The sequence below is a fragment of the Hyperolius riggenbachi genome, chromosome 8 (genome assembly GCF_040937935.1).
Source record: "Hyperolius riggenbachi isolate aHypRig1 chromosome 8, aHypRig1.pri, whole genome shotgun sequence".
NCBI classification, from domain to species: domain Eukaryota; kingdom Metazoa; phylum Chordata; class Amphibia; order Anura; family Hyperoliidae; genus Hyperolius; species Hyperolius riggenbachi.
Genome location: NC_090653.1, coordinates 70,926,915 through 70,951,296, shown reverse-complemented (window position 1 = coordinate 70,951,296; position 24,382 = coordinate 70,926,915). Strand labels below are relative to the sequence as shown.

The following is a 24,382-nucleotide window of genomic DNA, read 5'->3' as shown; positions in this document are numbered from 1 at the left end:
AACAGTGATGGAAGGAGGGGTACCAAAACTTTTGAAATTAGCATTAACGAGGCAGGGATCATGGTGCCAGCAGGAAGGTCAGTAAGGATGTGTCTGGTAATGGGGGAGGGGATATCCGAGGTGGAAGAGGGGCATATTTGAGGGATTAGTAGAGATGGTGGCGAAGGGGAGGACATAAGTGTGTGTGTGGGGGGAGGGGGGGGAATGAGCTTTGGGGAATTCAAGTGGCCATACATCTGTTGACTTGATAGCCGATCGACCATCCGTTTTGATATTATCGAATCAGATAAAAAATTTGGGTGGAAATTGGTTGAATGTATCAATCTGAGATGTTGAGAATTCTCAGGCCAATGTGGTTGTCAGGTGCGATAATCACAAATGATAGATATGACGTAAAGCCCGGCCGTTGTCCCTCAAAATGTATTATGTGCACCCGTTGCCTGTATTTCCGGATTGGCGCTCCACGTGCCTACTGGCATATACGACCAATAGGTCGCTTTGCTTGCAATCCCTTTGAAACGCAGGGCAGGCAGCGGCGTTGTGGGTAATTAACCCCACCGCATAAAGCTACTCAGCTGCGTCAATTACAGCCAATTTGAATCACGCGTAACCACCGTGGTTACTCATGATTTACTCGTGGTGAGCAGCCCTGGCTGTTGCTTGACCTAACTGAAAGAGTGCCAATTACATTCTAAAGATAAAAGCAATCCTCCTCTGTTGGAGGTCGTTTTATGACTGCGCAGACAATGCTGACAGAATAAAGGGGCCCATAACAGAGAAAGGTAGGAGGCGCCCGTGGACATATACCGGTGTTCTTTATGATACATAGAACTGTATAGTAAAGAATAAAAACTAGATATTCCTACCTTAAAGTGAACCTCCGGACTAAAAATCGACTCAGCAGCACTGAAAAGGCTTGGTGTTTAACAGTTTCACAGCGTCAGAACTTTGTTTCTCTTATACAAGCCTCATTTTTAGCTGCACAGAAGAAAACTGCCCGGGCAGTTTTCCCCTTATGCTGTGCAAAGCCTGATGGGATTTCTGATGTTGTTCTCGTTCTGCTGTTTTGGTGCAATTTTTTTTTTACATTTTTAATTTGACATTTGAAGCCTAGTTTGTGCAGCTGGGAGTGGTAATCAGGACACGGGACAGTTGGAACGGTGTCTCCTGCTCCTTGTCACCTCCTTTCAACCAAAAAGATGGCTGCCCCCATGACAAAGATGGCAGCCCCCATGAATCACAAACATTTGCCTGTTCTTTTAAAACAGGGTGGGTAAAAGATTATATTACCTATCTATTCTAATTAACATAACTAATGTAACTTAATAACAGTATGTTTGTTTAGGCTGAAGTTCCCCTTTAAAGGAGTCAAGCTCACACGTAAGGTAGCGATAAAAAAAAAAGGGGGCTCATACACTGGTCAATTTCAGCCATCGATCGATTGGAAATCGATTCTATTGATTGATCGATTTGCGGCAGATTTCGATCGATTTGATCTGACAGGAAGGAAAATCTAGGTCGATCTGCAAGGAGTTTGTATGTTCTCTCCGTGTCTGCATGGGTTTCCTCCCACACCCCAAAAACATACAGATAAGCTAATTGGCTTCCCCGAAATAGGCCCTAGACTATGATACATACATAGACATACGACTTTAGTAGGGACTAGATTGTGAGCCCCCTCTGAGGGACAGTTCGTGACAAGACAATACACTCTGTACAGCGCTGCATAATATAAATACTTAAAATATATATAAAAAAATAATTGTCCAATAATGCATTTAGATCGATTTCCAATAGATTTCATTCTGAAATCTATTGGAAATCTGTTCGTAGTGTGTGGCACACATCAGGCATCTGAGACATCTATCTGATGGTCAAATCTGCTGCATATCTATATGTATAGCCACCTTAAGACAATGTGTTATCTCAGCTAGAAGGAATATAGAGCATCTCTTATGCTGGGAATACACGGTTCGTTTTTGCCTTCGTTTAAACCTTCGTTTCGATTGTGCCTTTTGTCCTTTTCGATCCCGAAATAATCGGTCATACGGTTAATATCACCACCCACGGTTTCGTTTTTTTTCGATTCTGATGGTTTCGTTTTTCCAATGATCGAAGGCTGCAAAGAAACGAAAATCCCTTTTTACAGGGACGGACTAGCATAAACGAATATATAATCGATCTGAACAGCCATCAAGCCTACCAATGGCTCGATTAGATGGATAAAGAGAGATAATATCAAACATGTTCGATCACTAGTCGTTCGTTTTTGGGGTCTATTAATCGAAACTATAATGAGATTATGACTATTTTCACATACGTTTTCAACACTCGATTCGTTTACCGAACAAATCGAAGGTTTAAACGAAGGCAAAAACGAACCGTGTATTCCCAGCATTAATCTCCCTGGTGTTCTGATTAATTTCGGCGCACGGCCGCGGGAGGGTTTTTTTTATAGTTATTTTTTTTTTTTTTTTAACAAGTAGCTAGCCTAGCAAATGGCGAACAGGAAATCCCGTTCTGAACACCATGGCGACGATCGGAATGACATCATTGGCAGCGATTGGCCAGGCTGTGCAAGGGGTCTGCGGGGGGGGCCTCTTTCAGAGCAGGTAGCGGCGGCGATCGGAACGTTTGAAAAAAAATAAAAAGTTATGCAAATCGGCCCACCAGGCCCTGACTAATCCACCGTGGCATTACTGGATGAGCTGAGCTCATCCGTAACGCTCGGGAGGTTAAAGGAGTACTGTAGGGGGTCTGAACTTACCCAGGGCTTCTAACGGTCCCCCGCAGACATCCTGTTCCTGCGCAGCCACTCACCGATGCTCCGGCCCGCCTCCGGTTCACTTCTGGAATTTCAGACTTTAAAGTCTGAAAACCACTGAGCCTGCGTTGTGTCCTCGTTCCCGCTGATGTCACCAGGAGCGTACCGCGCAGGCCCAGTATGGTCTGTGCCTGCGCAGTACGCTCCTGGTGACATCAGCGGTGGTTTTCAGACTTTAAAGTCTGAAATTCCAGAAGTGAATCGGAGGCGGGCCAGAGCATTGGTGAGTGGCTGCACCAGCACAGGATGTCTGCGGGGGACCATTAGAAGCCCTGGGTAAGTTCAACTCATTTTCCCCCGACCTCCCTACAGTATTCCTGTAACATAAGAAAAAAATATGTTGAGATGGTAAAAACAATCCTGAGAGGAGTTGTCTGAGAAGCCATTTCAAACATCAGACAATTCACACACTTTTTCAAGACTAAAAAACTTGGTGGAGCAACACAGAATTTATTTGCAATTCACATCTAAGACAAGCTGGATGCAACATAACCTGATGCACAGAATTGGCCAGGATAACACAAAAAAACTTCTTGAAAGAACACACATACTATATCTTGATCATGCAGGGAGGGAGGGGTCACTAGACACCAGGGATGGGAGCATCGCCTAATCCAATTTAACCCAACGGTCTCCCTGGTAGTAATGATCTCACTTGGGCGATACAATTGCCCAGCACACTATCCAATTGTACTTTTCACACATGAGCGTAGGGCCCGTTCAGATCAGAAATGCGGATGGCCATGCGTGCGGAACGCGTGCGGACCGCAACGCGTACGAACGCATGGCCATCCGCGTTTGTGTGCGTTGCGTGGCTGATCCCATTACTGAAAAGTGAATGGGACAGCCGCGCGTTTTTGTAAAATCTGCGTGCAGCATGCGTTCCCGGACCGCACAGGTCCGGAACGCATGCAGTGTGAACATCAGACATTGCACTCTATGCAATGTCTGATGTCGTGCGTTTTGGCCACCTGCACGCGTTTCCAAAACGCGGCTGGAAACGCGTGCAGTGTGAACGGGCCCTTAGCCTTGCAAAGCTCAGTTCTATACCAGCTAATGCATGTCATCGCTGCATGTGGAGGTCTACTTTAACAAGAAGACCCCCACAGCTCACCATCAGGCTGCCGCACATCGACACAGCCCCCCACTAAACACCCATAGTCACGTAATTACAGTGTGTCACTAACTACTATGTATTGGAACCCCGACAAAGCATTTTTGAATCTCCAGCCAGGGTTTCCCATTGATCCATAGTCTGGACCAATGAAAATGCACCAATGGGAAGCCCCGGCAGGAGCTTCAAAACATGCTTTGCCAGGGCTCTGATACAGTAATTTGTGACACAAACTGTAATTACAGTGTTGTAATTGCAACATGTAGAATATATATTTTACATGTTGCAAGTTGATATTCTAAAAGAACTTCCTAATTTATAACTTTAATTCCTATAGTGCATCCCACGGGTTATATCGCCCTCTGGTTACCCAATCATTGTACTACTCTTGAATCCTGTGTACACTGGGCCCTTAAGCGCATTTTCCACCGGTAGAGAGAGGTGGGCAGCATCTGGTGAGCAGTCTGGCAGGTTAATGTGTGGATTGGCACAAACATTGAGTGACATCACAGAGACACGGTGGTTTCAATGTATATTGTGTGGATGTTGAAACAATACTACTCTATGTGGAGGCGTCTTTTTTTCAGAGACGAGACAGAGAGAATTTGTGAATCAGGAACATAAGTGAGCGGCTCATAAGCTATGCGAAAGATCCACCTGGAAGCGGAGGTGGCTCCTATCTGGTGAGCGGTTAGTGAGAGGGGACGAGGATGCACGATTCTGGAGAGCGCAGCAGTAATATTGAACGATTACATCTGATTATTGTATTTCCTGCAGCGATCCCAGGAAAGGGTGAAATTGTGACAGTTATAGAACTTTATGGACTGTGGCACAGTAATTGTAAATAGAAGTTGACAAGTAGCTCGCATCTGCAATCTATGTATCACCGTGAATAGGATATGGCCCTCAAGTGTTAAAAATAGGTCTAGCTAACACAGTAATATACCCCACTCTATATACATACCGTGAACTCTGTATTAAATGCTAAAATACACTAAATTAAAATATATTAACCTTGAGGGGGTTGTGAAGCCGGTCTTAAAGAGACACTGGAGCGAAAAAAAAAATTATGATATTATTTGTATATGTAGTACAGCTAAGAAATAAGACATTAAGAGCTTAGACACAAGGCTAATATTGTTTCCAGTACAGGAAAAGTGAAACTCCAGTTATCAATGCAAAAGAGCCATTGAGCTCCACAATTCTGAAGCTTGTTATCTAAACGGTCAGTCATTGTATTTTATTTTCTTCAGCAGAGGACAGGTCAATACTGTAGTCCTCCGGCCTGCTCTGTAAAGTAATTTAGAATGCTGAGTAGTGATTAAACTGCAAATATTAGAGAATGATGCAAGGTTATAAAAATCAATATATAACTGAAAATAAAAATGAGAATATTTTCGGTTTCTAATATTCTAGTAATTATCTGTACTACACAACCAATTCATCAAAAAAAAAAAAAATTCCGCTTCAGTGTCTTTTTAAAGTGTATTTGAGGGCCCAGGCTAATTGCTCCCTCACGGCCGTCCTCTGTCTCCTCATTCGTCAGTGACTGGATAGTGTAATAGTGGCTGGATAGTGTATTGGTTAAGGGCTCTGCCTCTGACACAGGAGACCTGGGTTCGAATTTCAGCTCTGCCTGTTCAGTAAGCCTGCACCTAATTCAGTAGGAGATCTTGGGCAAGACTCCCTAACACTGCTACTACCTATAGAGCGCGTCCTAGTGGCTGCAGCTCGGGCGCTTTGAGTCCGCCAGGAGAAAAGCGCAATATAAATGTTCTGTGTGTGTTTGTCTTCAACTGGCCCCAGAAAATCCTCCAGTCGGCGCAGGTGCAGTCCAGCCACACGGGCTACCATCACTGGGAGAGTTTTGCGCCTGCGCAGTAGTGCTGCACAGGTGCACAACTCTCCTGGCAACAGGAGCACGCACGCAGCAGCACATGTGCAGTTAACCCCATACCGGAGGACTTTGCAGGGCCAATTGCGGATGAACGGGGAGGCGGAGGGTGACAGCAAGACAGCGATTAGCCTGGGGGAGCTGGAGAACGTATGTACTGTATATATTCACATATAAGCCTAATTTTTCAGTACAAAAAATGTGCTGAAAAGTTACCCCATGGCTTATATGTGAGTCAGTGGAGCAGAACAGATGGTGGAGCAGGTTTTGTTACTGGCAGTTTTTGCTAGTGGCTCCCTGCTGTGTCCGTGCCCCCCATCCCCTGCAACATGATGTGCAGAGTGCGCTGCTTAGGACTACCTGTGTCCCCTGGCTTGTGGAGCGGAGCATGCAAGCAACGTGTCAGCAGTGCAATGATCAGGGATTCTTTCAGTGTGGCAATCGCTGTGTATAATATCTATGACGCCATCTAGTGGGGCCTTGAGACAGCTGTATCATCCTTGGGGAACATCTGCCTATGGGGAGGGGGGCTAACTTGTACTGGGGGCACACCTGGCTACTGTGGAGGGGGCTTATACGCGAGTCAATCACTTTTCCTGTTTTCTGAGGGAAAAATGGGTACCTCGGCTTATATGCGGGTCGGCTTATATTCGAGTATATACAGTTATATATTTTAAACCAATCTCAGGTTTCCTTTAAAAACACAGCAGAGCCCACAAACAGCCTAAGATGGCCTTCACCACTGAGTACTGCCTGCAATTTGTGCTGGTTGGTTGAAACTGCTGGTTAGAGGAGTTCCAGAAAACCGGGACTCTATATCAAACTGAACAAAGAAAGAAAAATTTCTAGATTCCACTCAGACTATTAAAGCAGCAGGGTCATCATAAATCATAAATATCAACAAACATTTTCAATAAATGCATTTATTTTGTACAGGAAAATATGTTTATTAATATCTCAACCTGTACTGTGTTAAATAGAAACTTTAGGAAAAATATTTATTACAATCCCTAAAAAGGTCTACAGGAGGAAGGCCTGAGTTCAATAAGCTGTGCTGCGGCCAGTGAACACCATCACTGTACAGGATCTGTATGTTGATAAGAGTTTTACTTCTGCCATTAACACACCCACAGACATAAGATGATTATCTGCGGATCCTGTGGAAATAGAACTGTAGGTATGGGTGCCTTAGAGGGCCAATTTTGTGAGTCCGATAGTACTTCAGCATTCATTTGACCAGTCTCTGATGTCTATAGTCAGCCGCAATAAGCAGGGACAGGTTCTTCTCATTGTAGGAGCAATATGGCTGGATTATGGTGACCTGTGCTGGATTTTTGCAGTAGGCTGCTTTAAGATGACCTGTCAACATTGAGGATTTCTGAAGTGAAATAATTCAGCCCAGATAAATGTAAGCCATGGAGCCTAATGATGTTCCAGCCAACAGACGAAATTACAAGGCAGGAGGTGAGTCCAGCACAAAGCTGTCTGGTCCGAGTCGCATTGCGGTTTCATCCAAAGCCATGCGTTGACATCCAACAAGATAAAGCCCCGTGGCAGGAGCTGGACACAGTCATCTATAGCCTGAGAGAAGAGGAAAAGGACATCATCAGTTGGCTGATTTACTACATGTGCAGGAGCTGAAAAGCATAAATGGGTGTTCTATAACACAAGGAAGTCTTCTGTTACTACAAAAGGACAAAATAATTGCTGCAAGTCAAACAATACTTTCTAGGCAAATTATGTATCTACCGAAAGACATAGCAAATTGGACAAGTGAAGAGAGATATCTTACAACCTATTTTAGATGGCTGACAAAAGGCGGAAAAAAAAAAGAAAAAAAGAAAAAAAAAAAGGGAGCAACCCCCCCCCCCCCCCCCCTTCTCCCAAAAAAACCCCACAATGGTTTCCATGCAGGTCAGATGCTCCAGGACGCAAATATTTTTCCTTGAGGCCAAGTCTCCACTTCTGCATTTAGCAGATTTCTCAGATAGAAAATTTACATTAGTATAGAAACAAATGGTTGTGAATGAGTAAGTTTCCATTTAAAGAGAATCTGTATTGTTAAAAAAAAAAAAAAAAAAAAAAAAAAAAAAAAAAAAAAAATCGCACAAAAGTAAACATACCAGTGCGTTAGGGGACATCTCCTATTACCCTCTGTCACAATTTCGCCGCTCCCCGCCGCATTAAAAGTGGTTAAAAACAGTTTTAAAAAGTTTGTTTATAAACAAACAAAATGGCCACCAAAACAGGAAGTAGGTTGATGTACAGTATGTCCACACATAGAAAATACATCCATACACAAGCAGGCTGTATACAGCCTTCCTTTTGAATCTCAAGAGATCATTTGTGTGTTTCTTTCCCCCCTGAGGGGGGAGTGTATAGCAGAACCACAACACTGAAGAACTTGGCAGCCTTCCAGACACAGGCTGACAAGTCTGACAGGGGAAAGATACATTGATTTATTACAGAGACTGTGATAGTAGAAAATGCTGCAGTAAACCAGAACACATTAGAATAGCTTTTGGAACTTGTAGGATGATAAAAAACAGGATGCAATTTTTGTTACGGAGTCTCTTTAATGCAAATTTCTTATGCGATCATATGCAAGACAAAAAAAACTGGAGGGCCTGCTTTATTTCTTCTGATAGCTTACGCGTCTCGTGCACGATTTACCTATACATTTTTTTTTAATGGCATCAGAGTACAACACAATTTATTGCGTTATTTGCGCAAATCAGCTTTTTCTCCCTTTCTACCCAGAACAGGAACTTGTCATGCCTAGTTGTAACTATTTGACTAATGCGAAAATTCGCATCAGAAAATTTGTGTAACAAAACATACATTTACATGCGATATTTCAAGAATTGAAAAAAATCGGATATGATGCGAAAAATCCACACTACAGTGGAAATTTATCCTGAGAGTTGTCAGCAAACATACGCAATGGGCCTGACTTCATAAAGGACCTCCAAGCATCTCCAGCTAGGACACTAAAGCTTTGTAGACATGCACGAGGAATGTGATCCAACAGGGATCGCTACCGATGCCTTAGGCGACGCTGCAGGACCGGCACAGTATAGACACGTTTCTAGCTATTATGCCACATCACAACGTTCAGTGTTGAGGTGTGACATAATGGCCGCTTTGTAATGCTGCTTGCCACACAGCAATGCAATGTTAACAGTGCGGTGGGTGCATTGTGGTATAATGGAGTGCGGCATCATACTGCTCCACATGACCACAATTCACACTTGTTAAAGAGGAGCTGTCAGCCATACTATCTAAAAAAAGCAACACATATATAAGTAGATAAATATTTGCACTAATTACATAACATATGTATTGCACTGTCCACATTTTGATTTTAATGATTTTTCTACAGTAAAGAAAATCCTTCTTAGCATTTCCCATTTTAAGTGTGGCTATTTTGAAGGCAATTCTGATGTCATTTCTTGCCTTATGGTGTGTAAACACTTGAAAGATAAATGAAAGATATCAGACCAATTTTACCCCCTTCCATGTAGTAGGAGAGCCATACTCTTCCCAGTCTTTTCTATGGAGCTGAACTCCCCATCAGATAAAACGTTTTGCAAGATGCTGCACACACAGATGCTGTACACATTCAAAAGATCAGTATCTGCAAAAGATCCGTTCCTCCAAAATGCATTCATAGCATACACACCTTGTTTTCTTGTTTTTTTTTTTTCCCTTGTTTTCGACCATTATAGCTTTAAAATAATACATGCTACCATAATTAAAACCTATGTATTTTATTTGCCCGTTTGTGTCGGTTATTACACCATTTAAATTTTGTCCTCATCAATGTATGGTGCCAATATTTTACTTGGAAAAAAAGGTGAATTTTTTAAGTTTTGCGTCCATCACTATTTACAAGCTTATAAATTTAAAAATGTTCGTAGTATACCCCCTTCACATGCATATTTAAAAAGCTCAGACCCTTCGGCAACTGTTCCATTAAATTTTATTTGGGTAATTTACAGTTAATTTTAAATGTTATAATGTGTGTAAATTGCCTTGAAAAATGTTTGTAGATGTAGTTTTACCATTTGGCCACATTGAGTTTTTTTTTTTTATGTCCTCCTTGCTTCTCGGAAGCATAAGGAGGATGGAAAACTTTATTTTGAGAGACTGCGGCCTCTGATAAGAGACAGTCTGTTTTTCTGCTGGGGACTTAGATCGGTGAATGGGAACCATGTTCCCGTTCACTGATCTCAGGGCTACCGGGGAACAGCTCCCGCGATCGCACACCGAAGCACGCCACTGCAGCAGAGCAGCCGCCTGGACATGATGATCAAGTCCGGGCGGCTGAAATGGTTAATCTACTTCTATTGAACCAAACAAAGCTTGTGGCTCAGGTGCAGCAGCAGCATATACTCTAAACACTGACATTCCTACAGGTTCTGGCCAGGCAGGGAAAGCATCATTGTAACCTTCTACATGCAAATGTTCCCATAACTTACGTGACTTCTCGGAATGCTCGCTTCTCCACATATTTCACCTTCAGCTTTCTCTTGAATCTGATAAAAGAAACGGAAAATACAAATGTTCAGTGATATCCTAATACTTTTAGTAACTTCAGTAACTTAAAAAGATAAACATATACACTAGTCACTGCACCTGCTTCAGGGCCTGCAGTTCAAGTTGCTAACACTAGAGGGTGCAGTTAAAACAGAGGCAGCAGGCTGCCCAAAGCAGAAAGCCTGCCTTTTGTTGTCAGATATAACATTGTATTCTTTAAAAATCATGATTTTGCTCTATTTTCTTTTAGGTTTCAGGTTAAAGTATCAAAATTATTGTTGAAATGATTTATAAGTTCTTATAACTTTCCTACTGTATAATGTGAAAATACTTTTAACTTCCCAGGCTGTGGCCCCGGCCGCGCGTCCTCGTCCGCACGTCAGTAGCTGGGAACACCATGCGCAGTAGAGATTTTCTCGTACTGTGCCTGCGCAGGATGTTACCAGCGCAAGAAGTGCGAACGAAGATGCGTGCAAGCGAATGGCCATCGGCTTGTAAGTTGGCGAAACCAAAACTGTAGCTACACATTGCTAACATAGAAAGAAGACACCTTCAACAAGTTGGGTGTCCAGTGAAATTTTAGACACTATGGACTTTCTGGTTTCCAGAAACTACAGAAACTTGTATTTATTACAGTAGAATCTTGTTCTAGTAAATGTCTGGCTACATTAAACTCAGTCCCCAGGTCCCAACCATGTGCCTCTATAAAGATACAATGTATGACCATTTCTGATATAGCAAACCTCTGATATAGTAAACTACTTGGCCAGTTCCCTTGAAGTTTACTATAAAGGGACTCTACTGTATTTAACCACTAAGCATTCAGTTCATCCAATCAGCACTCACTTTGCCCGCTCTCGTGGCTCAATGAGATTTCTCTTCTGGAAACTCTTGAATCGTTCCTTGGCTAAACTTCCCTCAGGCTTTAATGGAGAAGAAAAAAAAAATTAAAAAAAAAAAATAAAAATCACTAAGATCACTGCAACATTTTACAATACAATAGATTCCCCATCAGCTTTCAGAACTGCTATAAAATTAAATAAAAGCACAATTTAACAACAAATCAATCTGCAGTAAAGCAAGTACTATAGAAAAAAAAAATTATGAGTACTAAAGTTCTAGTATTCTTTACCAGTATTTTACCTAACCCTACGCTTGCATAGAACTCTCCCTTTACTGATGCCCAACACTGAACTGACCCTGTCCCTACCACAGAGCTGCAAATAGTTGCGATGAGAGTAAAGTTGGGCACAGGGAAGCGTCTGATAAAATAAGAGAGCGGCAAGTCTTCCCGCCAAGATGTTTTAACTGCAGTAAATAGCTTGGTGTTTTTCTCTGGGGAGAGAGGGGAGGCAGGGCCATGCAGTGTTCTCCCCAGGCTCTTTTAGCCGGATGCTCCACCCGGCTAGTTTTGGTGAGCACCCGGCTGTCATCGGCTCACCTCCTCCTATGCTGTAAGCAGAATTGTGCAGAAAGGCACGAGCCCTGCATTCTCTCATATTGCCCCACCCGGTTACTTTTTGATGCCATCCGGCTACATTTTCATGCCACCCAGCTGGAAAAAATTCTGGGGAGAACACTGCCATGCACCAGAAGTTGGGTGATGCAAAGTCTTTGGGACGGCTTAGCAGAACAAGACACCTCAGGTAACTATAACTTTCGCTTACAGGAACCCAGCTTAATATTTTCTTTAGGATGGAGATCTGCTTTCCATTAGGTTCGCCTTGGGTTGTCTAACTATCCAGAAAACTTGAAGGTAAATGTCTGCAGACAATTTCCTTGACACTCAGATTTAGGCAATCCTGACCTCGCATCTCTACCAGCGTCCGGGTGCATTTCTGTTCTCACATCGGTGTGCACCTCATAGCAATTCCCAGAGCAGCATTCCATCTACTCTACATTCCCCAATGGGCTCAAATGGATATAAGGAACGTACCTTTAATTTACGCAGGGAGTCTGTGAGCTCTTCACTCAGGAGAACATCTACATCTGGCTCCTGGTATCTATATGGGAAGAGAAGAGGGCCATATACCCTTATTAGGAGTTTCCATGCTTTGCATCACTGATGAGATAATGACTTCATGCTAACAGATGTGCCGGATCACCACCAAACACACAACCAATAGTTTATGAATTCTTAAAGGGATACTGTAGGGGGGGGGGGGGGGGGCAGGGGAAAATGAGTTGAACTTACCCGGGGCTTCTAACGGTCCCCCGCAGACATCCTGTGTTGGTGCAGCCACTCACCGATGCTCCGGCCCCGTCTCCGGTTCACTTCTGGAATTTCAGACTTTAAAGTCTGAAAACCACTGCGCCTGCGTTGCAGTGTCCTCGATCCCGCTGATGTCATCAAGAGCGCACAGCGCAGGCCCAGTATAGTCTGTGTCTGCGCAGTACGCTCCTGGTGACATCAGCGGGAGCGAGGACATGGGCGTGCAGGCGCAGTGGTTTTCTGTGTTTAAAGTCAGAAATTCCAGAAGTGAACTGGAGGCGGGGCCGGAGCATCGGTGAGTGGCTGCGCCAACACAGGATGTCTGCGGGGGACCATTAGAAGCCCCAGGTAAGTTCAGCTCATTTTCCCCCGACCCCCTACAGTATTCCTTTAAAGGGAAGCCGAGATGACAGATTAGGGGCAATTTAATACTTCACTGAGGAGCCCCTCCGGTATCTTCTTTAGCGGGAATGTTCTGCGCCTGCTCGGCCTGGCTGTGCATGTGCCACCCATCGCCTGCGCAGTAGTACTGCTTAGGCGTAGGATGCTCCCAGCCGCGGCAGTGCACTGGGCCGTGCAGGCGCAAAACACCACAACTGGGCCTGACTTTGGAAGATACCGGAGGTGATCGTGGGTGAACGGAGCGGCCAGCAATGGAGCCTACGGTACTCATGGAGCTGGAGGAAGCCCCAAGTATAAACTGCACCAAAACTGGTACACTTTTATACTTAATTTTTACACCCAGTACTCAAATACTCGCAGCACTTCATAGTTTCAGGATCAGCTTTATGCTGCACAAGTTGACTGATCAGCCATCATCCCAGCTGAGGGAAATTAACGACAAGCATCTGAGCACCATAGGAAAACAAAGGACTAAACCACCTGTCTGGCTCTCTGCCCTCAGACCCCAGGCATGGCAAACACACCACACTCCTGGGGCACCCAGTGTTGGCCTCACATTTTCAGCAGATGAAGCTGAAAATTCTCACAGCGCAAGGATGGATCTCATCATAGGGCAGAGTCCTACAGGTATCATCAGTGCAAATCCCTTTACTCTAGAAGGCCTCATGCTGTGCAAAGACACGGTATATACACTACTCTCTTTCCCTGAAAATAAGCCCTCCCCTGAAAATAAGCCCTAGCTGGAATTTTGAGCATGCTTAAAATATAAGCCCTACCCTGAAAATAAGCCCTAGTGGAAGATAGAGGAGGAAGAGGCAGCCAGAAAGCGGGGACACAGTGGTGCAGTGTCAGTCCGGCACCGGTCCTGTCATCCCAGCACACAGCAAGTTTATCAGCTGTGTGCAGAGATGACAGAGTAGGTGCCTGATCAGTATATTGCACAGGAGGAAGAGGCAGCCAGCAAGCAGGGATACAGCAGCGCAGTACCAATTGGTGACCAGTAGTGAAAGACTCTCCCCCCCCCCCTCCCCCCAACTGCCAGCAGGCAATGAGCTCAAAGAAACCAGCAGATCTGTTTATAGCCATTACTGTGGAAATCATATTACACAGGCTGCAGCAGACTGACTCACACAGGAGGGGGATACATCCCACCTATTTCATACTTGCAGAGTGGAGGCTTTCATGTCAGAACTTCTGAAATAAGCCACCAGCCAGTCTTTGCTTGCTCAGACCTAAAACATTTCAGTTACGGATAAAGAACCGCTATGCAAATAGGTGTTCTGCGTAACTTTGACCTCCCAAATCTTTATTCATTTCGCGTGTGATATGTATAGATAAGCAAAAAGTTGATTTAGGACAGAAAGAAAACCTATTGAAATGCACCCTGTATGTATTTAGAGTTTATTCTGTCTAATTCCCCCTCATCTGTGACTAAGAACAAGTAGTAATTTGATCCCTCAGCTGTCTGTTACGGCAGACAGCCAATTGGTAAACACAAGATGTTAACAACAGGTCTGCTTCCATGAAAGCAGGAAGTAGAAACACTGCAGATTTATTGAAGGATTTGTATCAGCTGTAACAAAGAATTAAAAAATGTTTAGGTTATTTTGCTGTCACTTATCTTTTAGAGCAGAGAGGAAGTTCTGAGTTCTAGTCCGCTTTAAGGGATCTGCCTCTGGCACAGGAGACCAGGGTTCAAATCTCTTACCGTTAAAGGGATACTTAAGCCTGGCCAAAAAAAATGAGTTCAACTCACCTGGGGCGTCCCTCAGCTCCCTGCAGCTGATCGGTGCCCTCGCAGCTCCGCTCCGATGCCCCTGGACCCGCCGGCGACGACTTCCGGTTTCGCCGTCGCCGGCCGACAGGCATGGGAACGCGAGTGATTGTTCGCGTTCCCAGCCACAATAGCACCCCCTATGCGACTATTGCGGCACGAAGGGCGCAATAGTCGCATAGGGGGTGCTATTGTGGCTGGGAATGCGAACAATCACTCGCATTCCCATGCCTGTGGGCCGGTGAAACCGGAAGTCGTCGCCGGCGGGTCCAGGAGCATCGGAGCGGAGCTGCGAGGGCACCGATCAGCTGCAGGGGGCTGAGGGACGCCCCAGGTGAGTTAAACTCATTTTTTGGCCAGACTTAAGTATCCCTTTAAGTAGGCCAGCACCATATCAGTAAAGGGTCCTTGGGCTAGACTGCCTAACAGTGCTACTGCCTACTGAGCATGCCCTAGTAGCTGCAGCTCTGGCTCTGAGTCTGCCATAAATGTGATTTGTCTTGTCTATATGGGTCGGTAACGGTTCTGGAAGGTATGAATAAAGAATAACTACAACAGCCTGGAAACCAGAATGTATGATATCTCTAAGAATGTAGAGAAGACCAGCAAGCGGCACATGGTTACAGGCATGACTGGGGAGCCATGTGTAGCTTATTGGATTCAAATCAGGAAGAACATACATGAAGTACAAAAACACCATACTAACCTGAGGCGGCCCAACCGGTGTGGCTGCACAGCCCGTAATCTCCGTTTCTCCTCTCGAAGCTGCTTCCGCCTTAACAGCTCGGCTTGTCTAGCCTTCAGTGATGTGTAGATTGATTTCAGCTGAAAGAGGCCCTGTCGCTTCTGTTTTTCTTTTTTCTCTGCATCCTGCCGGGCTTTCTGGGGAAAAGGCAGGAAAACTGCTGTGATACAGGGAAGAAGGCCGCACATGACTGCAAGTTTACACAGATTTTTTTTTCCAGGAAGAGAAAATCACTAACAGCAATCACTGCAGATATGTTGCCTTAAAGTGGGATAAAACTCCATATTAACTTAATTAAATAATTGAATAAGAATTTATTTAGCTCACCTATCCTGTTATTTTAGTGTTCACTGTCAGATTTAAGGGAAATGCGATATGAAAAAGAAAAGTTCTGGTGGTTTCCATCTTTTTCTACGTGATGTCGTCAACTGTGACATCAAATCTGCCCTTTTCTATTTTTTAAAGGACATCCGAGCTGACATGTGACATAATGAGATAGACATATGTACTGTGCCTAGCATACAAATATCTATGCTGCATTCCTTTTTTTCTTGCTATGCCTGAAAGTGTTAAGCCCAATCTACACGATACAATTCTTTGTGCGATTCGATTATGATTCTATTTACGGACCGATTAAATCCGACATGTCCGATCGGGATTCGATTCAATTCGATTTGCCATTACATGTCAGATTTAATCGGATTGTAAATAGAATCATAATCGAATCGCACAAAGAATCGTATCGTGTAGATGGGGCTTAATGCTAGGTACACACCATACAATTTTATGTTAGATTTTCTCTTAGATTTACCTGCCAGATAGATTTACCTACAACATGGAAAAAAGCTAACAGAAAATTGTATGGTGTGTACCTAGCATTAGATTTACCTGCCAGATAGCTTTTTTCCATGTTGTAGGTGAATCTAACATAAAATTGTATGGTGTGTACCTAGCATTAAGCCCCATCTACACGATACGATTCTTTGTGCGATTCGATTATGATTCTATTTACGATCTGATTAAATCTGACATGTCCGATCAGGATTCAATTCGATTTGCAAGATAGATGCCAGATAGATTTTTTCCATGTTGTAGGTAAATCTAACAGAAAATTGTATGGTGTGTACCTAGCATTAGAGAAAATCTAACAGAAAATTGTATGGTGTGTACCTAGCATTAAACATTAGGTATGAAAGTGACAGTTTCTGTCTGGGTCGGGACCGGGTCGGATGAGGAATTACAGCCGTAAAAAAAAAAACTTTTTCCTGGCAGTAAATGGCTTCTGAGAGCAGGAAAGAGATAAGAAGGGTCAATAATTAGTCAATATATTTTAGCTCTGGCATACTTCAATGAATGTGTCATTGAGCAGAGACAATGAAACCGTAATAACTTAAAAAGTAAGATGTTATTGATGATTAAACTGGGGACTTCATGAAGGTTGCAGATCCGATCACTCCAACTTTTTACGCTCTTCCAAAAGTTCACAAGAAATTGGATCGGCCACCAGGTCGACCTATTGTCTCGGGGAGGGGGGGGGGGGGGTCGCTCACCGAGAAGATAAGTATATATGTAGATCGGTATCTGCAGCCTCATGTTAAGTCCCTTCCATCCTATACAAGGGACACTTCCCACCTTTTGGGTATGCTGGATGGCATACAGGTGCCTCCTGGCACTATTCTTGTGGCTCTCGATGTGGAGGCCCTATACTCCAGCATCCCACATGATTTGGGTATTGAGGCTGATGGGGTATTTTTAAGTGAACTGGGTATGCAGAGAGTGCCGCACAAAATCCTCCTATTATTGCTGTTACAGAATAATATTTTTGTGTTTGAGGGTTCCCACTACCTCCAGGTGCAGGCCTTGGCCATGGGGACCACGTGTGCCCCATCTTACGCCAATCTGTACCTGGGGGGGTGGGAACGTACAATCTTTTCTAGTGATGGTCTCTTTTTGTACCTGTGCCACATCCTTGCGTGGCACAGGTACATAGATGACATCTTTATGTTGTGGTCTGGAACGGTGGAGGATCTGACTCAGTTTGTCAAGTTGATTAATGAGAATGACAGGAATTTGCGATTCACTTTGCAATGGAACTATCATACGCTGCCTTTTTTAGATGTTAACATCAATGTAGATGAACAAGGATACAGCTACACAACTCTATATCGCAAAGAAACTTCGACCAATTCTCTTTTACGAGCTGATAGTTTCCACCCCAGACACACTATTCAGGGCATTCCAACAGGACAGTATTTGCGGATTAAACGTAACTGTTCACGGGATACGGATTTTCAGAATGCGGCAGACGATCTTAGGGGGAGGTTTAGAGCATGTATCCCCGAGATTCTGCACACAGTTTTGCGCACAATCTACATACATTGAGACTATTCTCAGACGTCATTGGCACATTTTGACAAATGATCCGAAATTAAGTAAAGTGGTCTCTGACCGGCCTCATGTTGCGTATCGTCGAGCACCGTCTATTCGAGATATGTTGGTCTGCAGTTATTTTCGCGGGCCAGACACCCCCCTTAAACATTGCAAACTGAATGGCACTTTCAAGTGTGGAGGTTGCACAATGTGCCGCTATATTGGCGTGGGCAAATCTGTCTTGCTGCCAAATGGTAGGATGTGGGAACTTGACCATTTTGTTAATTGTGCCACCATTTTGGTGGTTTACCTCTTGGTCTGCCCATGTGGTGCATTTTACGTGGGCAAGACCAAGAATGAGTTACGGACACGTATGTCCCTACACATTACAAGTATAGTTACCAGAAAAGTCTCCACTATTCCTACACCGGTGGCAAGACATTTTAGAGCAGCACAAGGTTGCAGATATGAGAAATTGAGATTTATTGGTTTAGACCGTATTCATAAAACCATTAGAGGCGGTAATTTTGACCGCCTCCTATTACAAAAAGAACGGAAATGGATTTTTGAGTTGCGAGCAACAGACCCACCGGGTCTAAAGGAGTCTATTAGTTATAGCCCATTTCTACCAAGTTAATGCAATTCTGGACCACACGTTGTCAGCTGTTAGTTGTTTGGCTAGGTCTGGGGATGAATCTGTGGGATATTGTGAAGAGAAAGTTGAGACGCAAGACCCAACACTCTGGATGAGCTTAAGGCCGCTATCGAAGCATCCTGGGCCTCCATAACACCTGAGCAGTGCCACAGGCTGATTGCCTCCATGCCACGCCGCATTGAAGCAGTCATTTCTGAAAAAGGATTCCCGACCAAGTATTGAGTGCATAACTGAACATAATTATTTGAAGGTTGACTTTTTTTGTTTTAAAAACACTTTTCTTTTATTGGTCGGATGAAATATGCTAATTTTTTGAGATAGGAATTTGGGGTTTCATGAGCTGTATGCCAAAATCATTAATATTAAAACAATAAAAGGCTTGAACTACTTCAGTTGTGTGTAATGAATCTAAAATATATGAAAGTCTAATGTTTATCAGTACATTACAGAAAATAATGAACTTTATCACAATATGCTAATTTTTGGAGAAGATCCTGTATGCATTGTGCAGATACACACAACATTCAGACGGACCGAATATATATTTGATATATAGACATGTATGTTAATCAAAACCAAATCTAGCACCAATCTTTCCCTCAGTTTTGCCAAACTTGAGTAAGCTGCTGAGACACACATGTATGTATGTCTATGCCTGTGTATTTATGGCTACACGGGAATTGTCTCTCTCTCTCTATATATCTATCTATATCTATATCTATGTGTTTTGTGTTCTGATGGTCATTCTGAGCTCCGCCATTTGTTCCTAAAGGCACGGTTATTGACATGAGGAAGCAGCTGTGGCCGTGAAACGTGTTGTCTAAGTGCACCATTTTTATCTTGAAATTCTACTATTTTTTATCCACAATGGGACACCTATAAGGTAGGACAACTATTTACAAAATTAATTTCTGAAAAGTACTGTATATAGGTATCAATTTAGAAACACTTTCAACCCGGGCGCCTCCTAACCCTGTCCTAGAAATGTCCATATATCCCCTATTCTTAGGGATGATTTTGGTCAAACTTCCTTCGACCTACAAATCAACTTTTTGGAGCAGCGAACGCCTAAGCATCTGAAAGGCCGAGTGGAAACCAGGGCTGTGGAGTCGGTACAAAATTCTTCCGACTCTAACTCAGACTCCTCAGTTTATGAAATCTCCAACTCCAACTACCCAAAATTAATCCGACTCCTCGACTCCGACGCCACAGCCCTGGTGGAAATGGTACTTCTCCACATGTGGCCCATTAATTGCCACCAACTGGCAAAACAGTTGCATGCTGGGTGGGTCTTTGTATCTATAATATATTCCTCTTCCCTTTATTTCCCCCTCCTAATGACAAAACAGTGCACTTCCTAGTATAGACCTCAGTGGGAGTGTCTGAAGACTCTGGGAGGAGGGTGGGTAACAAATACACAATTAGTGAGAGAAATTAAAAAAAAAAAAAGTGATGGAGGAAAGTATGACAGGATTACCTTCATTCAAAGGTAACCAAAATGGAAACGGTCTAGAATGGGATTCTCTGCTTTTCCTTTATAATTAACAGGAAACAATGTGGACAGTGCAATAAATCTGTTATGTAAGTAGAACTAGTATTTATCTACTTATGTGTTTTTATTTCTAGGTTAGCATGGGTGTCACAGCTCAGTGTTAATCTACTGCTTATTTTATAGATAAATGTCCCTTCCAGCAATCATCACCTAGATAACAGGCACTGTGTAAACTTTTCTTTTCAAAAAGGAAGGGGATTCAATTACCTTATGGTCATATTGTCCTTATCTGAAATGGGCAGTTTCTGTTATATGCATTTTGAGATAAGCTCAGTGCTGAAGCTTTATAAAAAAGTATATATACACACACACATACATACATACATACATACACACTACAGTCCTGTTGGCACTGCACAGTTCAGCAAAGGCACACACACAAGGTAAATAATAAAACAAAAAATTAGGGGACATATAGGGACCTATTTTAGTAAGAGAAAGCATGAGCTTTTATTAGTGTATTTGTAGGCAGAACTGAATACAGCTGAATACAAGGCACTCCTTACCAGCTTCCTGGCCTCTTTCTCCTTCTTCCTTTGGCGTTCCGTCTTCCGCTCTCTCTGTGGCAGAGCTACAGTGTTCTGCTCCGTGCTCTGCTCCTCCCCTACTGCATCATCCTCAGACTCTTCCACCAGCCCCTCGCACAGCTCCTGTAAGCGGCTTTCCTGAAGGGGAAAAGACCACACAGGTTCAGCAGCCAGCACCGCACCATTGTTACGTTACTCTGCACAGGCCCATCCAAAGCACCTCAGGGCCACACATTAAAGGGAACCTGTCACAAATGCTACCATGAAGCTGCTTTTAGGAGCAAGGCCAACATATAGTAATAATGCTAATTGTATGCCAATTTAAAAGGATACCTCAGTCTTAAATATAATAAAAAATGGACACCCTGTGTGTGTGGGCTGGGAGGAGCACATAGACTTACTGCACCTACAGTGGCCAAGTGTCTCCTTTCGATCATCTGTAAGTGGCTCCGTTGTAAAGCCCTAGTTGGTGGGGTCGGTGCAGTAAGTCCCTGTGATAAAACACAGCCAGCGCTCGTGGTCACCTGACTCGCAAATACTGCGCACGCATGTGCAGTACGCCCACTATGGCACCTGGTGACCGCAGGCGCTGAGTAAGTCTTCCCATGGGAGTGTGCGCATACTCACGGGGACTTACTGCACCGACCCCACTGACCAGGGCTTAACAACGGTGCCGCTTACAGATGATCGGAAGGAGACAACAGGTCACTGTAGGTGAAGTAAGTCTATGCGTCCCCCCCCCCCCCCCCCACACACACAGTCAATTTCTGATTATATTTAGAATTAAGGTATCCTTTAATACAAATACATAAAACTTAATCAAATGCAGTTATGATTCAGCAATTGCATGGGACTGGTTAACTTTGAATCTACATTGAAAAAGAAAATAAATCTCCGAATTAGCATAGGATTGGCCCTCCTTAGCCCCCAGCTATCCACAAACATGAGGAGTGTTATCCAATTCAGCAGTCTCATGTAAGAATTCCCCAGCAGAAGCTGTAAGCAAAATGTCACCAACAGAAGATTAGCAAATACAGTGAAAAACATTGCCTGACCACCATGGCTTCTATACTGCAGAGGGCCTGTATCATCTGTAGCACAGTGCCATCTAGTGGTCAGAAAGGTAAATAATGCCTACAGAAGAGGTTGGGAAGGAATAGGTACTGTGAGGCTTTAGGGGAGGAAGAATTTGGAATACTTTGTAAGCTCACCGAGGCCTGGAACCCACTAGAAACACATGAGATTTGAAAAACTCTTGCTAATGTAATGCTATGGAGGATTTTTTTTTTTTTAAACAATATTGTTCATCGGTGTGCTATCACACCGATAGCATTACATACATTAGCAGGAGCTTTTCAATTCACAAGCACTTACAAAAGGCTTAAAAAACGCTGCGAGTTGGTTCCAGGTCTAAATCAACATGGCAACCAGGAATGTTCCAAGGATTCTATTGTGAAAAATTGTAAAATGGAAAATTATAAAATGTTCATTTGTTCCAGAGTAAAATGTACTACGAATTACTTTTTAACTATGCCACTGTAACTTGTTTTTAAAGATCTGACAGGTTTTGGACTAGTTCATCTCATCATGGGGTATTCAAGGTTTTATTTTCAAAAGCACTCACTAAACGGTACTCTGTTCAACTGCCAAAGTAGTGTGCGAGTAGGGAGGTTGGCATCTTTCTATAGATCCTTTCCATAGAGTGATTTTGTAAAGAATAAAAGGAAGTGTCAAGAATGCCCCATGCGGAAATGGACTAGTCCAAAACCTGTCAGTTTTACTGCTACTGTAAGTGACAGCACCATAGGAAAAAAGTAAAGTATAATGCATTCTACTCTGGGAGAAACATACTTATCTTACATTTCACAATTGTTTGCGATAGTTTCAGTGATAGCCACTACCAAATTGCTGCCCATACTTTTCAGGTGGGCAGTGGGGATGGTCAATGAGATGCAAATAACTTCAAGCTGATGCAGGATTATGCAAATTTATGCAGCCTGAGAAATGGACCAATCGAACTTTACCATAGCTGGGTTTAATTGGTTCATTTCCAAGCTGCATGAATTTGCATACAAAATGTACACAATTCTGCATCAACTCACAATAATTTGCATCTCATGGACCATCCCTAGTGAGCAGTAAGTGTAATTTTTGCACTTTTCTAAGAAAGCCTATCAGAAAAGTCCATCTGCATCCGGGGACCGGATCCTAGCAGGAAAGCAATGACAGGGGAGGGCAAGCCAGCATGTTTCAAGGAGACAAAGTGGTTAGCAGGGAGTGAACAGACCTCTGTAGGAGCTTCAGCCGCAGTGGGGAGCTTCAGCTGTCTCTCCACTCTCAGCTCTTCCTTCAGCTTCTTCACTTCCACCTCATGAGCCTGGAAGAGCAGCGCCTGGAAAACACATCACAATGTCACCATCACTGACGCAGGAAAAAGCACTCACACAATCATACTATGGAAAGAGGTATCAGCTGCACGGTGTACTGTAATCACGTACTGGACTGTATATAAAGCATCATTACAGAGCATTAGCTGCCTATTGAGTACACAATACACCAGGGATTCCATGTCCCTAAAGATCAGAGCTAATCACATGCCACAGAACCCCCTTTCCCCCAGTTCAGGCAGCCCCTGCACAGAACTCACCTTCCCAGGATCCAGCGCTGCATTTATTCCTCCGGCCCTCCGGGGGCGTGTTCTCTCTATGGTGAGATTACCCCCTATAGTCATGTGACAGACTGTGGTCTCACTCAAGGCACAGAAAGCCACAAAGAAGACTGTCCGTATCCCAGAGGAGTATTCAGTACCGCTGTGCTCTCTACAATGACCTGCCTGGTAGTCACCCCAAGCCAGGCTTGAAATTACTGCTAGCAGCATGGTTTTATTCCCCTTGACACTGGATTGGGAATACTGGCAGGGAGGTTTAAGTAATACATTGTCATACTCTGAAGATGCTAATCATTGTGGAGGAAGCACAAACTAATTAGCAGTCTTTCTGACCTGATGTGACTCAAATGATGGGTTGTAAGAGGCTCCCGGGGCCGCAACTTCAACTGCGGGCAGCTCAGATGGCTTCTTGTGTAATCTCTCTGGACGCTGCAGAGAAAACAGAAGACATGAGAAGAGGCCACAGGTTCAAGTTCATCAGCAGCCTTAAAAAGGAATATGTTGTAACAATAAAGTATATCTGAACTGAGAGGAATATGGAGGCTGCCATATTTATTTCCTTTTAAACAATACCAGTATGACTGGATCTCTTTGGCTGCAGTAGTATCCTGATCACACACCTGAAACAAGTATGCAGCTTATCCAGTCAAGCTTCAGTCAGAAACAGCTGATCTGCATGCTTGTTCAGGGTCTATGGCTAAATGATAAGCATGAGAGGATTAGTAGGACAGCCAGGCAACTGGTATTGTCTAAGGCCTCGTTTCCACTATCGCGAATCCGCATGCGTCTTGCGTATGCGGATTCGCATAGACAATATAAGTGAATGGGCCCGTTTCCACTTTTGCGTCTGCGGGAGCGTTTTTTTGTGAGGAGAAAATCTGCACGGAACACGCCTGCGTGTGGAATGCAGGCGAATCGCACACAATGTATTTAATAGGGAAATCGCATGAGTTTTCCCCATGCGTTTTTTGCCGCGAATTCGCATAGGTACCAATGTAAATTCACACAGGCAGTGACATGGTTAAAATCGCATATATCCTCTCCTATGCGAATTCGCGGCAAAAAACGCATGCGGAATCGCATCTGCATGCGATTTAATCAGCAGT

General features: G+C 43.7%; 1 protein-coding gene across 1 annotated transcript in view; it reads right to left on the bottom strand.

The window, feature by feature from the left end:
* Positions 1–6,739: 6,739 nt before the first annotated feature.
* Positions 6,740–24,382, bottom strand: part of NOP53 (NOP53 ribosome biogenesis factor) — a 30,272-nt gene continuing 12,629 nt past the window's right edge. Inside the window, exons 6-13 of the mRNA XM_068250667.1 lie at positions 23,610–23,705; positions 22,896–23,000; positions 20,588–20,746; positions 15,466–15,641; positions 12,308–12,374; positions 11,218–11,294; positions 10,314–10,370; positions 6,740–7,413 (exon numbers count right to left, since the gene is read on the bottom strand). Coding sequence (XP_068106768.1) covers positions 7,407–7,413; positions 10,314–10,370; positions 11,218–11,294; positions 12,308–12,374; positions 15,466–15,641; positions 20,588–20,746; positions 22,896–23,000; positions 23,610–23,705 — 744 coding nt within the window. The 3' untranslated portion in view covers positions 6,740–7,406. The remainder of the gene's footprint in view (positions 7,414–10,313; positions 10,371–11,217; positions 11,295–12,307; positions 12,375–15,465; positions 15,642–20,587; positions 20,747–22,895; positions 23,001–23,609; positions 23,706–24,382) is intronic.